Raw genomic sequence first — 17,299 nt, 5'->3', positions numbered from 1 at the left:
TGTTTTCTCTCTCAACAGTAAATAAACCAACATAAAGTTTAAGTGTATAGCAGGTATCAGCACATTTCTAAAGTGACAATTTAAGGCCTCGTTGATACTTCTAAAATGACAAATTAAACATTGGCCAAATTGTCAAATATTAGAGGCAGAAATTGTGAAAATAGCCGATCTACATGCTCACAACGCCTCTCAATGCGATTTTCAAAAAAGAACCATGTTATACAAAATATAATTCCTCAACTCTTAGTGCTCGTCAGGGTGGGGGAGTCCCCAGTAAAAATATGATTATTTTGGGGGTCGCGGCCTGAAAAGGTTGAGGACCACTGGTGTAGAGTACGTACCTCTTGGCCAGCGTCCAGCACACAGAGCTTGGAGCACTGCGTGCGGGCGTCCATCAGCACGTTGAACATGGTGCACATGGACAGCGACACCCGGAAGTCCGTCGACCTGCTGGACTTCTGCATTTTGCCGTCGAAGGCGGATTTCGTCCTGAGTGAAGGCAAATGCAACGTTAAATGATCACACCTAAAAGTCAACTTTTCTTTTTAACCAATCAGTTACTTTTGCTATGCCAGTTAACCCCTCCCAGTCCCTACGTCGTTTCTGTGTATCTCTTAAAATACATTTAGTACCATTTACTTTGAAGGGATGAAGGGGCGCAGAGTGCCAGGACTTCCTCCCATAGACGGGCACTCGTATTTTGAAAAGCCGGGATGACAAAAAAAAATATTTTGGTCACTTTTTTATTGTGGAATTATCCCCTTTTATGCACTGGGATCAATTCACCTTTTATTTGCAGAGCTGCATATCCAGTAAAATAGGAAACTTGATACAGTCTTTTGATACGTGTTGTGAGCTTGTAGATTTGCTATTTTTTGGCAAATGTTCCACCCTGGATAATTGATGTTGGGGATATTTAGATTATCTCGTTAATATCGTAAATTGCAATTTCTTTGGTCACTATAATCGTCCCATCCCTGACTGACGACCCCTGGTTCTGCGCGGTCCACGCAGAGGTGTTGCCCTCTGACCTTTTGACACAGGCCTCCATCATGTCGCTGGACATGAGCTTGAGCCTCTGCTCCAGGTGTTTGGCGAACTCGGGCTCCGGCCAGTGGAGGTCCATGACGAACATCTGCAGCGCGTCCAGTTTCCAGAACAGGTCCTCAGAGGTCGCCGAGCCATTGCTGAATATAGGGGGAGGAACAATGAAACAGAGTTGCATATTAAAAAAAAGTTTTGTGATTATTATTTTTACAATACAGCAGGACAGACAACAAAACAAGATAACAAAATAACCAAATAAAAACAGGCACCTACACAACAACACAATAAATACAGTAGTAAAAGAAAAAACACACACACAAATACATTGAATTTTGGGGGTCCTTGACATGAAAAGGTTGATGTAGAAAAAAACTGTTAGGATTTAGAAAACATTGTCAGAATCGGCCTCAGGTCTTAAAGTGTTGTCGGTACTGTATGTGCAGCCAACAGCACATGCAGCACTACTGCACCCCAGGACAAATCTTTCCCTCTGGGGACGATTACGTTGAACCTTTGTCTGAAATCGTTATGTTTTAGTTTTTTCCCCCTCTGAAATGGAGAGAGTCGTTGCTTCTTCCCTGACCCCTCCAGACTTCTAAGGTCATCTGGATTAAAGGTCTGCTTTCTGAATTCAGAGTCGGGAAATACATGTGGAGAAGAAGCGTTCGGTTTTTAAGCAAACTCTCCGAAAACTCTAATTCTCTTATTTTACTGTTTTATTGTATTCAAAAGTACTTCAATAATGTGTTTTCTCTTGTGTTTCATGTTTTAAAAGCACTTTGATTTGCCTTGTTGTTGAAACGTGCTACGTGAATAAACTAAAACCCTTGAACATTCATTACGAGAGTCATGCAAATCCTATACGCGGCGGGAACGATTTCGGGGGCTGCTTTTGACGACGTCCAAACATGCACTTTAATAATATTCAGTTACTGAAACAACCCGACGCAACTGTCAGGCAAAAGCTGAGGGCACTCACAAAACAGGCAGACAGATGGGCCTCTGTCCCCACCTTGTCCCTTGTGCGCAGGTTACACCGCAACACATGGCAACGCGAACGCTTCGCCCGCCACACCGACATCCAAGTGTACAGCGCCCGGCGAAGAATGACAAGCCAGGGTGCGGGAGTGTGTGTGTGTGTGTGTGTTTTGGGGGGGGGGTTTTGGCAAGGGGGTAAAAACAGCACTCTCACTCCTTCACTTTTCTCACTCTCGCCTTTAAAAGACTGTTACCTTAACAAGTGGCGCGCACAGGAATAAACGGTTTGGGATAAGTCTGCGGTGCAATTAAACATTCGGTGGCCATCCCCCTCATGTCTAATTAGTGGCGCTCTTCAGCGAGTGCTCTCCTCTCGCGCCCGGCTCCCAGGGGACACGCAGTGATCCCACACGCCCGTCTGTGCTTGCTAACGAAGTGCCAGTTTTTTTTTTCTTTTTTTTTCCCCCTTCTTTTTTAATAAGAGTAACCGAGGCAAGGCAAAGGCAGATGGAGGTACTCTGTCGAACGAGTTAGGGCGGAGAGGGGGTGGGGGGTGTTGGCAGGGGTGGAAAAAGTAAGTAAAAGTATCAATAATGCAATGTAGAAATGCTCTGTTACAAGTAGAAATCCAGAATTCAAAATTGAGTTGAGTGAAAATACGAAAGTATTGGTGTCAAAATGTACTTAAAAGTACCAAAAGTGGAGATTACTCATTATGCAAAAATGAATATATACAAATCTTTTGAAAATAGCTGATCTACATCATGATCTACACGATGCATTGTGAGCTTGTAGATCGGCTATTTTCAAATGGCCAAAATGTATATGTATGGTTGAAGTGGGTAATGCAGTAACTAAAGGTTTCAAATAATTGTAGTGGAGTAAAAGTATAATATTTGCCATTGAGCTGTAGAAGTAGAAGTAAAAGTACTGAAAATTGGAAACACACATTTTATACTTTGTCAAACAAAAAGAGCTAAATCTAAAAGCTCATAATGTGTCATGCATGAGGTAATGCGCTGTGAGCTTGTAGATTGGCTATTTTGGCTGTTTTTGGAAAATGATTTCCTATAATGCAGTATATGCCCAAAATTCTGATGCCAGGGGATTGAAGTGTTAAGCAACGATGCTGCCAATATCGCTGGTTCTACAAACACATTGCAGCTTGCAACATTCCTAAACTGCTGATGTCCAGTCAAACATACTGTAGTGTAGACAACTACAGATACTCTAGATGCAGGAAATATTAGGTACAACCCAGAGCAGTTGGTACCAATCATTTGATAACTTGTTAGTTACTAGTAAGACGCCTCATGGCGACATGCAACCTCGCCCTCGCGCCAATTCTTGGCCATCTGGCCAGTGATGTGCATATATGGATCGGACCAGCTGTCCATATATGGAGATCCATGTACTGTATATAGTACATCCCTTTTATGCCCATACATGGGGATCCCTGTCTGAACCAGCCACACAGATATGGGCTTTCCCATACGAAGTCCTGTTAGATATGGGCTTAATATTGATGACATCAGGGATCTCTATATATGTGCATAAAAAGGATTCTGTTTAAGAGTGGTTCCTATGACATCACAACATACATTATTGTTTATGCTCATACATGGAGATCCCTATCTGAACCAGCCACTGATATATATCGATGACATCAGGGATCTTCATATATGGGTATAAAAAGGATTCTGGGGAATACCCATATATGGACTTTTACATATTATGTGATGTCACCTGTGATGTCACAGTGATGTGTCAAGGGAACCACTGTGTCAGGCGTGACCTTCAAAGATACACGGATATGTGGACAAGATGTGCCGGACATCACAGTGACATCAGAGATTGATGTCAGAGCAGCAAACCCATTGACCGTAAAAATGTGTACACGTCCATCTACACACGGACAAGCTGTGACATTTCTCATGGTAAACTGCAACCTTCGGTTGCGATGAGATGGCACCCTCATGACTAACAAGTTAAAGTTCACTGACCATAACCACAACGCCTTCAAAACATACTAAAGGTTAAAGGAGGAAGGCATGACCTGAGAAGGAAATACGTTTTAAAACAGCCTTAAAAGCCTCAAAGCTCAAAACACAATTGATTGATTGATCATCTTTGAAAAAAGCACGCAGCCTGAGTCCACCCATCCGACCACTTGCCAGAAAAAGTTTGGGAACCAAATGTTTTACATCCAGGCTGTCCCCTTTTGTGATGCGTTTGAAATCACTGAAATCGTTGCTGTCGGGCCGAATCCTCTTACGGTGTCACACAAAAACATCACAAGTAGCAGATCCGCAAGCTCGAAACACGGTACGAGGCCTGCCGATCTGCTGCTTTTGAATTGGAATCCTGAAAAGTAACAGTTTTGGGTTTCCACCCGAGAGACACAATATCCATTGAACGGTGTAGAGTAGTCTGACACTCTCTGACAATTCTGACACAACAGAAAAGTTGCCAACTCACAACATGTCTGGTAGGTTTATCCCTTGCAGGCTGCAATGGAAACATGGTTATTATGGTTCGAGCAGAGCTTTCGCCACCCAACATGACACCCCACTGTACGACACACTGCACCCCACCAGATAATATTAACCACTTAAAACCCAACATCTGTATAGGAAAAGGAGAGAAAAATAGAAGCTCTGCTATTTTCAGCGAAGACATTTTAATGTAGAGAGGACACTAGTATAGAGCCCTGGGGGACTCCATTCAACCAAGTATAAAGTTTAAGTGATTAACACAATCTGGTGCAAAATCCATTCATAAAAATAAATAATAATCAAATAAAAGAATAAATGCTTGCATGCCATGCACACAAATGGACCCTTACAAGTCTGTAAGAGTTATGATGGTCCTTGGAATTCAAAGGTTTGAGAACCACCAGTATTGTAATTGTATAGCAGATATGAAGTCCACATACCAGCTCTTGACAGTGTGATAAAAAGAAAAACGTCCCAATCATAAAAAGAAAAATCATCCAAATGTGACGGAACCGATTCCGGTTCCTCAATGTTGGGATCCGGTTCCTCCGATTCCCGGATCCCAACGCTAAATGGGGGGTCTGTGGCCCGATGGCTATAAAACTGGGGGTCCTTGATGGAGATGGAGAACCACTGATCTAGTGTACTTTACGTGTAGGTGAGCTGAAGACAACACACAGCAACATGTGAGCTTGTGGGTCTGCTATTTTTTATGCTTTTGTGTGACGCTGCAGTATGATCCAGTAGGGTGTTAATTCACGAAAAAGCGAAGTTAGAATATGGAGACAGGAGGTTTTTCTGCCCGACGAACAAAAAAAATTAAATCTAAATGTAATTTTTCATGCTGATAAAAGAAAAGACCTAATAACAATGGAATGGGAACAATGACGTCCAGGTTGCCACAGTGACCCATGCTCCATGCCACAGTGACCCACGAGGCCTTGTGCCCATGCCATGCCATGCCATGCCGCCCCATACACACGTGCTGTCATACAGGGGCCCCATCCACGCCGGCGCAGAGAAGCTGGGCATCTGTGGCAGCGTGAGGGGCAGGCTGGGTACTTTGGGAAGAGGCACGCTGGGTAGATTGTTGGTTATTGTCCTGTACGGAATAGGAGTCAGCGGCAGAGATCGATCGACAACCACCAACACCACCACCACCACCACAAGAACAAATGTTTAGAGAGAATAAAAACGGGGAGGGAAGAAAGAAAAGCAAACAAAACAAACAGGGGATTTGCTGGAAAGTGAAATGCTGCCTTTCTCCCTGCCCACTTCACATTCCTCTAAGGGCTGTTGAATGTCATAACCAATAACAAACATACAAAAGTCAGTGCTCAGTTCCATTCAATACTTTTCTTTTTTTTTTAACCAATCCAAGTACTTCTATTGCAATAGACCTTGCCAGTGGAATTGTGTTGCTAGGAAACAGCTTGGGTCCAAGTTTATTTCCTGTCAGCAGCTGATATTCACCAGCACTGCAGCAGCTACGGGAAACAAAACTTGGACGCTGTTTAGAATGTTTATGTTGTTAAGGTGTGAAAAGGTCTATAGAATAGTGCAATCCATTGTTATCCTGTCTCCCGCATTCTTCCTCCACTATAGAGTACAGAAGTCCTGATGACATCACTTGCCCATCCCCTGAAGTAATTTCTCCATGAAAGATACCACTGGGCCATCTTAGAATCGTCTCATAAGGCCTGGGCCACAGGGTAGTGGTCCAGGCACCTAGGCTGGTAATCCAGCCTATTTGACCAATTTTTAATTTGTCATTTTAGAGGTATTAAATTGTCCTTAAATTGTCACTTTAGAAATGTGCAGATACCCTCAACACTTAACACTTAAACATTATGTTGGTTTGTTTACTGTTGAGTGAGAAAACAACATTGCACATTAAGGCCCTGTCTATACCTAAACAATCCCCGGGGGTTTCTGACTTCGTTTTGAAACCTCTACGCCTCCACACGGGCCCGTGTAGAAAAATATGCGTGTCCACACGGTATTATCAAAACGCTATAAATCTCTGTCTGCGCGTCACCGAAGCGGTGGCGCGTCCCCCTGCTCTCATGCAATCATTGCAGCAGCTATCTATCTAGGCTATGCATCGTCCAAGTTTCACAATCTTCACACTTTAACATGCACAATTGCTATTTAAACATTCATTTAATATAAATTCGCAAACTATTTCTAGAGCAGGAGAGGGGAGAGGAATCGTCGAGTGTGGTGTGCTCTCTCTCTCTCTCAGCATTAAACGAATGTAACTCTATCATCAATCAGAACTTCGTGGTCAAGCAAGCATCACTTGGTATTGAGAGAGAGAGTGGTGCGCTCTCTCAGACGGACTTTTTTTTTTGCTTGCGCTGATCGTGGAAATAATTTAAAAGGAGGCACATGCCGTGAATAATCAACATATTCTCACCTTCAAAGCGTCAGACAACTGATGAGAATGGGCTGGAATTATGCTTGAAATCATTTGATATTGGCATTTGATATCCAAACTTTGACAAAGAGAAGAGGCAGGCGCGTCGCAGTTAACAAGACTAGGGCTGTATCTCGTTATTGATAATGAGCACCTTATCGATCCGGCTTATTGAGCCGGTGGAAAGCTATGTGAGACATCAAATTCAGAACATAACTGGTATCTTTTGAGACTGTGAGATCGTGGCTGACCACCATTTATGAAGATGACATTTGACAAGAGTAACAAATATCATTAAAATCATTCATTAGGCTAAATAGGGCTCCATCCCTAAACAAGACAGCTGAGCTCTCTAATGTTAACATGTCGTGAATGCGCTCATAAATATGGATATTCTACAGAGACCACCATGGGTTTTTCTCATAGCAAGGAGGAGGAGGCGAGGAGCACAAGGTGACGTAAGCATGCAAGCAAAGAACTTCTCCGTTTACGGTGTCCACAAGGCAAAATAAATACGCCCGGGTAACAAAAATGCACTGCAGCCGGAGTTTTGGAAACTATTCGTCTAGTCCTCCGTTTGCATGCGTTTGCATGTGGACACCCATGGGCGTTCGTGGCTTTACCTCCCCGGGGATTAAAAATCCGTTGTCGTCTGGACAGGGCCTTGGTTAATCGTCTGTGGACCCCCCAAAATAATTTGGGGACCTGCCTGGAGGTCCCGACCCACAGGTTGAGAACCACTGCCCTACAGCGCCACACAAAAGTATCAAAAGTAGCAGATCAACAAGCTTGTAGATCTGTTACTTTCGCTATGTTTGAATTTGAATCCTGAAATGTAGGTGGGTGAGGTTTGAGAGACAATATACAGCAACACTGGTTTTCAGAAAACTGTTAGGATTTAGAAGGCATTTGTAGAAGTGGCCTCAGGTCTTAATGGGTTGAGTACCCCACCCCACCCACCCACCCACCCAGGACCAGAATAGAAAGACAGTTGCCCACTGGCATACAAAACGGCCTAAATGGAAACAATCAAAACAATTAGCATTAAGAGCCTCTTAACACAAGTACCAGTTTGTTTTGTATAGTGGTTCTCAACCTGTGGGTCAGGACCCCCCCAGGGGTGTCCCCATATATATATATATATATATATATATATATATATATATATATATTTATTTTTTTTCTTTTATTTTTATTTTTATTTTTTTTTGGGCATACATACATATATATTTTTTTCATCTGGGGGGAGGGGAGTTCCAGATGACAGTGAAGTGACAATTGAAGGACTTTTAAGACCTTTTTAATAACCTCAAAAAAGAAAGAAAGAAAAATGACAATTACTAAAAGTAATCAATTATACCAAAGGAATTGTCAAATGATATAAGAAAGAGACAAAATGAATGAAAATAGCAGATCTACAGGCTTGTACTGTTAGTCTGGCTATTTTCACAATATCTATCTGTAGAACCGTGTCAAACAAAAGGTTGTGCCTCAATTCCTACATTCCAAGTGATTGTCAGTGTGGTGGGTCCCAAGATTTTTTTGGGCATCAAAATATACTTAAGTATCAGATCTACAAATTCACGATGCGACGTGAGATCGGCTATTTTCAAATGGACGAAATGTATATAGGGCTGAAGTGGTTGAGGTACATTTTATAATGACAATCAAAATCTACAAAGTAACAGGTAACTAAAGTCTTCAAATAATTGTAGCGGAGTAAAAGTACAATATCTGGATCCAAGATGTAGTGGAGTAGAAGTCAAAGTTGTAAGCCATTTACCATGAGAGGGAGTGGGTTGTTGGCTGATTTACCACTTGTGGCACGAGGCGAAGCCGAGTGCCAAACAACCCTGAAACAGTGGTAAATCAGCCAACAACCCACGACCCTTGAATGGTAAATTGCTTTTCTACCACTTCTACCATATAAATGAAAGAAAACACAGTTGTAACTTGCAAGGTTATTTAGTTACAATCAACTGCAACAGAACAGTGGGCAGGGTCCATGAGCCAACTCAAAGTCCTTGACTGATTTACCACTGTTTTAAGCCAATCAGAATCCAGTATCTGAACATGTGACCACAAAAAGTGGTAGAATGGGAAATTGGAAATGGAAATACTCAATTAAAAGTACAAATGCCTCAAAATTGTACTTGTAAAACTACTTTAGTTACTTTACACCACTGATCATGAGCTTACTTGACTGACTGCCAGGTCTCCTGTTCGAACCCCCGGTGGATGGACTGGGCGATGGAGGACTCCATCAGGTCGATGTAGCGCACCACCAGCGGCACAAACAGCTCCTGCAGGTGCTTGTGGAACGTCCCGTTGCACAGCTGAGCTGAGGGGGACCGGCAGAGCAGTGTTTTACAAGCTTTTTTTCATATCAGGGTCCATCATTTATGTGGCATTTGATAACCGCCATTTTGATGACATTTTGCCTCTCAGACCCACAGTGTAAAATATTTGGTTAGCGTTGGATACGATTTTGAATTCCCTGCTGTATCGATGTGGTACCATAGGAGATATAAACAGGCAACGTTGATCAAAATAACTATTATTCTACATTTTCTAATTGTGTAGACCTCTTCTAAACTAAGTAATGTAGACGTTTAACAATAATTTTACTCTTGAGAGTGTACAATGAAATAAGTCCATTTGGTTTCATCTTACACCCTCAAGAGTTTAAGATCTATAAGGGTTCATTTGGTTACCAATTCTCCATTATTTAGATGGGGACCACCTGGAACCCCCTCAAGGACCACTGGTGGTCGCCAGACCTTGCCCCCCCCCCCCCCCCCCCAGAAGAGAAGATTTGTGTTAAAAGAATGTCTTGTAGATCTGAACTAGTAGCAGTGCTCTTCCGAGCACAGGTCTCCGCCAGGTCAGGTATGTTATTGTGGCCTCCTGGTGATGCTATAATAGTCCAATGTGAAAAGGGTGCCATGTCTTCTTCGGGTTCGGTTTCGCTGCCATCGTGCCAACGGTGCCGGAGATTAGCTGTCCACAGACGGAAGGACACGCGGCCGGACGGACAGGGGTGAAAACATAGTCTCGGTGACAATAAAGCAGTTAAAGGAGTAGTAAAACCAAAGATTATTACGATTATTTTCTATCAATTACACACCCCATGAAGCCTTGAATTCATGGAGATTCCTTATTTTTTGTCACATTCCTCAGCCAATAAGCTGATGACCAGGTCATCACATTATTGGCTCACAGGAAGGCGACAAAAGCTAAAAAGAAAACCAAAAGTAATTGATAGAAAATAAGTGTCTTCATGATGATTCTGATGCTGTTTTAACTACTCTTGCTGGACCCCCCCACACACACACACACACCCCCGGACCCCCCACTTTGAGAACCACTGCTTGCAAAGGAGACAAATAACCGTGGCGGATAAAAGCGAGCGAGCAGACGGAAAGGAAGACGTGGTGATAAACGGAGAGGGAGTGTGAGCGAGTGAAGAAAGAATGCTCCCGGTCTCCCAGGACTTCATTAGTTTTAATTCCCTCCACTGTGTACCATCATGAGTAACACTAGCCTTTTGGCCCTCGCGAGAGAGCAGAAGCACTTCCCTCGCAACCGCTTGCCTTCTTTGTGCGACACATGCAGACAATCAAGTGAGCATTTAAAATAATCTGCACTACAGCTTGACTGAATAAATCATAATCTTACCAAAAAATAATTATAAGTGCAGGAATGGCATCTTTTCTTTTTGCCTTGGTCTAGTAGTCTTTTATTATTCGGAAAAAGAGATACAGAAATAAACTGGTGATATGAATGATGCAGAACAGTGAATTAGCCCATAATTCGATTTTAGCGATAGAGCAACATACGTATTTCAGAGAACTCTTGGGATTTAGAACATTGGTTTAGAACAGTGGTTCTCAAAAATAGTAAAAAAAAAATAGTACAAGCTGTGAGCTTGTACATCTGCTACTTTTGAATCTTAGTTGGAAAATCTTGAAAGTGTTTGAGAAATATTGAATAGAGAAATATTGAATAATTACATTTTTTTTTAACACAGACCTTCTCTTCTGGGGTTCCTGGAACATTTGCAGATGGAGGAGTGTATATCGTCGTTGTCGTGTGGAACCCTTGTATCCTTCCTTTTTATTATTTTAAAAATAATATTTAAAATAGTACAAGCAAATAGTACAAGCAAATAGTACAAGCATCGCGAGGCATTGTGTGCTTGTAGATCGGCTATTCTCACTTCTTTTCTGCAACACTTTTGTATGATGAAGCAGGGCTTTAATTTACGAAAAACATACAAATTTTAAACTTGGAGATCCAAGGTTTCTGCCTGACAGTGATGTATGTGGGGGTCTCTTGGCACGAAAAAGTTTGAGAACCACTGATTTATAAGGCATTCGTAGAATCTGCCTCAGGTCTTAATGGGTAAAAAGAAAACACATGGACAGTGTAGTGCTGGAGTGACCTTGTAAAGATCACGCTCCCAGTCCAATGTGTTCTCCATGCTCCATGTTAATATTCTGTTACCACATGGCTCATTAATTTCTGCTCAACCCATTCAGTGATTATACCTTCCAATTCACATCAACAGACTGTTGTGACACATGGAATAATTAAAGGAGAGAAAGGGAAGTGGAGAAAAAAAAAACATATCATTGGTGATATTTGTGGATTCTTCTACATAATTAAATACTTTATAAGTTTTGATCTGTATGCTGCCCTTGAGCAGGCGGTCTAATACAGGGGCGTCAATTGGGTATGGCAGGGGTATGCAGCTTCCATACCCTGCTACTTTTAAATATGAATCCATGAATGTCTCTTTGTCTATCTGTGCAGTAAAATAACTACAAATGCTAAATTTAACAAAATGGTCACTTTAACAAGGTATTATAATTGTATTCTCCACACTTGTATTCCTCCATCTTGACAAATTGTATATTCCTAGGTTCAGCAGGTCAGCTGCACAGGTGCAATGCATTATTGTTAATTGTGGCACGTTTACTAACATGCCATGTTTAGCTGCACTTTAACAACTGTTCCAGGCTGCCATATCCAGCTCAAGAAATCATAGAGGACTTTGCAGAGGACTCCATGTCCCATCTTTGCCATACCCTCGCTTTTGCTGAACTGACGCCACTGGTCTAATACGCACACGCGTACAGTATGTGTTTACTGTATGTAAAGCATGACGCATGTTAAGTACCACTTAAGCCCTCTAATACGCCATCATACAACAAACAGCACAGATTCATAAGCTTGTAAATCTGCGCTATTTTCTTGCTATAATATTTGAAAACATAGAATTTTTTTGCAAATCTTTTGAGCATTTTTTTAAAGCCCTCTTCGTCCTATGCAGTATAACATGCCCAAGAATACTGTAGGGATGGCAGGTTTGATGCAGTTAAATAACGCTTCGTATCGAGCCAGATCTCACGCTTGGCACAAAGTCAACGTCTGCGGAGCCGAGGGCTTGGTTTGAGCGAGGAAACAATGAGCGGAATTATTGCACAAACTGGCTGAATTCCTTTCAAAATGCTCAGTCAAATAGAATCAGAAAATACCCTGGGACACTGTTTCTCTCATTCCATCTGGTTATTTCCCATTTTGATAAGACTGCAGGTAAATTACAATTTGCTAAATAAACGTGTACTTGTAACAGGGAAAAGGCTATTATCCAAGGGAACAAAAATAGCATCCTGAATACCACTCAACAGAACTATGGTAACACTTTGATCTAGAACAGCTTGCTTTTTTTTGCAGTTTTCGTGACTACTTCCTCTGAAGAAAAGATGCTCAAGCAATTAAGGGATCAAAGTGTTCCCTTAATTTATTCGAGCAGTATGTACAGTATAACATTCAATTTCCGCGTTAAAAGTTTTGTCGCTATAATACAAACTTCTTCACAAATTACCCAGCTTTGAATTGAGAAGGAACTGAAAGGAACGCACACACATAGTCACACACGCATGCACGTGCGAGCGAGCGACAAACCGTTTATTTTCTGTCCTTTTGGGCCAAATGTGTCCAAATTGAAGCGAACGCATGGTGACAGGTGTCTGAAGCGCCGCTAATGTAGCCTCCCGTCTGAGTGAAGCTGCTACTAAGTTAGCGGAGGTGACAGCTAAGACAGGTCAGCTGACACCTTGTGTGTGTGTGTGTGTGTGTGTGTGTGTGTGTGTGTGTGTGTGTGTGTGTGTGTGCGTGTATGTGTGTGCGTGTGTGTGTGTGTGTGTGTGTGTGTGTGTGTGTCTGTGTGTGTGTGTGTGTGGGGGGGTGTGTGTGTGTATGTGTGTTTGCGTGTGTCTGTGTGTACCCCGTCAGGTAGACTAAAGGCTGACAATCGTGTTCCCAGTCCGGCCCCCACCACTTTTCTCCCACAACCTCATCAGCGTCGATGTTAAGTACCGCGTGTTGCTAGTGGTGTGCTGCTCTCTTAACAAGCCAGTTTTTTTTTCTCTTGCATGTAGCGTCAACCAACTTGTTAATTAGCGCTCTTAGCGGCGAGAACATGCACCGTGTTCGAAGCAGTAGGTAGGTAGGGCAGGGTCTTTCTTTTTTTTTTTAGTTTATTTCATTTTTTTGACAGGAGCTTGTGTTTTAAATATAGGGATGGGTGACAATGTCAGACCTTAAAAAAAAAGAAGGAAGGCGGGGAACAAAAGTAAAAGAACAAAAGGACAGATTATGGATGCGACAGAGAAACACACACGTCTCTGTTGGCAGGCGGGAAAGAGGTGGCGAGCAATGCTGCCAGAGTGCCAGTTTTTTGCGAGAGAAACGAGCAACCAGGTCTATGAATGAAAGCAAGCCCAAAAGAAGCGATTATAATAGGCCACATGAGCACGACGTATTGTATGGTTGTAGATCTGTTATTTTCAAAAGAATCTTGAAACTACGTGAAACATTTTAACAGCACAAATCTGGTACGGCGGTCCAAGGAAAAGAATATTTGCAGATGGGGGATCCCGCGGGTCCTTGATTTGAGACGAAGAGGATGACAAAATAGGGAGGAATGTTGGGGGAACATTGGGGGAATGTTGATTCTGACAACACATTTTTATTTAGTTTAATCATTGTCTTTTGAATAAAATTTAATTTTGTTTTATTCATACTTTAGTCATCTGGAAAATGTTAGTCTAGTTTTAGTCGACTAAATCTACAGTTGATTTTGTCGACAAAAACAATTATATCTTCTCCACTTGTCCATCCTAGTTTTTATTTGTTGACAGAATTGTCAATATAGTTAGTCTGTAGTCATCATAGCTTTTTAGTTTTTATTTAGTTCTTATCAGTGGTGTAAACTAAGTACAGTAGCTAAGTACATTTACTGTACTGTACTGTACAATTTTGAGGTACTTTTACATCTACTCAACTCCCTCACTACATCTCGGAGCAAAATATTTTGATTACAAAACATACATTATATTAACCACTTCAGCCCTATATACATTTCGGGTGTTTGAAAATGAAAAAAGAAAATTTACCTACGTCATCCCACAAGGGAAATTCAGTTTTCAGCTTAACCCAGCTGACCCCCAGTGCTTCGCACAAGGCGCGCGGGGGGAGTGGAGCAGTGATAGCTGGAGCGGGGATGGACACTAACCACTTAGCTATCACTGTTATAAAATAGCCGATCTACAGATCTGCTATTGTCAAAAGATATTTGTACATTTGAAAACTTGAAATGGGACATTCTGAGTACTTTTACCTTCGGTTCGTAAAGTACATTTTGATGACAATACTTTTGTACTTTCACTGAAGTACATTATTAATTCTGGACTTTCACTTGCAACAGAGTATTTCTATATCGCAGTATTGATACTTTTACTTAAAATGGGAGCATCTTTTCCACCACTGGGTTTTTATTCAGTTTTCGTCAGTGAAAAAAAGCATAGTCGACGAACATTCATTTTGCGTTGCGGTTTTGGTTCGAGGGAATCCGCCAGTGGAATGGAGGGAAAGACGGGAGAGTGTTTTCTGCTGGTGTTTCAGTCCGAGTGTATCAAAGGGTGCGTTCGGAAATGCACACTGGGTCTGGTTAGGGTTAGTTTTAGGCATAGTTTTACTGAGGTTAGGGTTGGGTTTAGGCATAGTTTTACTGAGGTTAGGGTTAGGATTAGGGTTGGGTTTAGGCACTCACTACACTGAGCACTCTCCTGGGAAAGACGGCAGACTTACGGTGGGTCCTCAGGAAGTTGTTGAGCAGCTGGAACAGAGGGAAGCTGTCCCACGAGTCCACGGGCTGAACCTGCAGCGCCGCGTCCATGTCCAACCTGTACAGAGACAGGAAGGTCTCCGCGTGGCCACCCATCATCTCTGACCACCACGAGAAGGCCTGCGCAACACAGACAGACAGTGTTCCATCAGATTCTAACCACTTTAACCAATATATTATGCTTTAGCTATTCAAAAATAGCAGATATACGAGCTCATAACATGGCAAAGAGTGCAGCGCTATGAGCTTGTAGATTTGCTATTTTATGAAATGGGGGTCCGCGGTCAAATACAAATAATTGTTGGGGTCCTTGAGATTAAAAGGTTTGAGCACCACTCATGGTAATATAGTTAAAAAAAAAAAAAAAAAAAAAAAAACCGATATATTGACAGTTACGTCAACAAATAAAAACGAGACAAAAGATTAGGGAGGACTAGTGGAGAAGAGAGATCCAGTAGAACTAAAAGACAAGTCATTCTATGTTTGGGCTCTGAAATGAGCAGATCTACAAGCCCACAACGTGTCGGCTGCGACACTCACAACAGCGCAACGCGTGGGGCGGGGATCGGCTATTTTCAGCATGCAACCCGGAGTAAAATCAGGCATCATGACGGAATCAAGACCTGCCAAAATACATTTTTGTCAACAAAATCAACTGATGATTTAGTCTACTAAAACCTTATGATATTTAGTCGACTAAAACTAGACTTAGAATTGTTGTACTACCTGGGAGCTGCACTTTTTGTATTTGTTTATGTTTTTTTATTTTTTTATTCCTAGAAGTATTAAAAAGAATATGGAACCTACTGTAGATTTGTTGTTAATTACACAATGGCATCGGATTGGTACTCGTTATCGACCCGTTATGCAAATTACAGGTATCGGTATCGAGTAGTAGGAAATGGTATCTGTACATTTCTATCAATAACAACAACAATAATAATAATGAAATATTGTATTGTACATCAACATGAAACAAAACGTGGATGAATTATGACAGAAAGTGAACAAGAGAAACCGCTTGAACAAAGGGAACAAGGACAGCCATGAAAAGATAATGGAAACAAAAGATACTGGAACGTCAGGAGAACAAGCCAGATGGGTGTGGAGCTGCATAAAGGCAAGAACCTTGACGCCGCTATATAAGAGACGTTATAGTGGCTGTCACCATTATGTCATTTTACGTGGTGATTAATTGTCACACCAATAATTGCGAATAACAATTTAACTGTGTTTTTGCTGCTGAACACTGGAGCGTATGAATATAAATTACATTTCTGTTTGGCTTTGAAGTTGCACAGGCGAGAGATGACAAATAAGAAATAACCTAAATATACAAAGGAATGACTAGCATCTTTAATAACTTTATTCTTTATACATTTATAGCGGAAATAGCCGATCTACAAGCTTGTAGATCTGCTATTTCCAATACTTTTTTAAAGTGTTTGGAACCATATGAACATTTCTCAACATGGAAAAGATTATGACGATTATGCTAAATAATTGCGATTAACTCAAATAATTGCGATTAGACGACTATGTAATAATTGTGACAGTTCTAAGAGACGTTACGAGGAAGAGTTTTCATCAGGACTGATTGACGGCAGCACAAAGAGGACTAATAAAGTCTCGAGCTTGGTGCGCTCAACTGCCAGTAGTTCCAAGAAATTACGGGTGCAGACACACAGCGAGAAACAGTCTTTTTTTGCGAAACAGACTCTTTGCGTTGTGTGCTGCTGCTGCTGCCCTAAATTAAAAAGCGTAAATAATGAGAGCGGACTGTTTCTTAAGACTAATCGATAGCACAAAAATGCACGGTCTTGGCCTCACCTGTGTTTTTCTCATCAATATACAATCGTCTCTGTCAGGTGGAAAGCTCATAATGTCTTCAGGATTCAAATTTGAAAGCATCAAAAGATCTACAAGCTCAAAACCGCTTCCAACCGCGCTTTGAGATTGTGGATCTGCTACTTTTGATGCTTTTGTGCGACGTTGTAGTATGATCAAGTAGGGCCTTAATTTATGGAGAAGGAAAAAAAACCAGGTAAAGTTGAAATATGCATATTAGAGGTTTCTACCCGACAGCAATGGCATTCTATCTCTCCACTCCATATCAACGTGGTCTAGAATTTCTAGATACAGTCCTGTAGCTAAAATGGTTTGATC

At 41.7% G+C, this 17,299-nt stretch overlaps 1 protein-coding gene across 2 annotated transcripts in view; it reads right to left on the bottom strand.

Annotated features, from left to right (window-relative positions):
• The window catches only part of cadps2 (Ca++-dependent secretion activator 2), a gene marked incomplete at its 3' end in the record, with an annotated part of 155,352 nt that overhangs the window by 34,488 nt on the left and 103,565 nt on the right, over nucleotides 1-17,299 (bottom strand). The window contains exons 16-20 of one of the 2 annotated variants that reach the window (XM_080736548.1): nucleotides 15,097-15,253; nucleotides 9,139-9,280; nucleotides 5,503-5,622; nucleotides 1,032-1,187; nucleotides 342-489 (exon numbers count right to left, since the gene is read on the bottom strand). In XM_080736548.1, the coding sequence (XP_080592674.1) occupies nucleotides 342-489; nucleotides 1,032-1,187; nucleotides 5,503-5,622; nucleotides 9,139-9,280; nucleotides 15,097-15,253 (723 nt within the window). The remainder of the gene's footprint in view (nucleotides 1-341; nucleotides 490-1,031; nucleotides 1,188-5,502; nucleotides 5,623-9,138; nucleotides 9,281-15,096; nucleotides 15,254-17,299) is intronic. The other variant, XM_080736549.1, reaches the window with a different exon arrangement.

The sequence above is a fragment of the Nannobrachium achirus genome (assembly GCF_963921795.1).
Source record: "Nannobrachium achirus genome assembly, chromosome: 11".
Classification (NCBI taxonomy): domain Eukaryota; kingdom Metazoa; phylum Chordata; class Actinopteri; order Myctophiformes; family Myctophidae; genus Nannobrachium; species Nannobrachium achirus.
The sequence above is the reverse complement of the archived record's forward strand: the minus strand, read 5'-3'. Positions and strand labels throughout refer to the sequence as shown.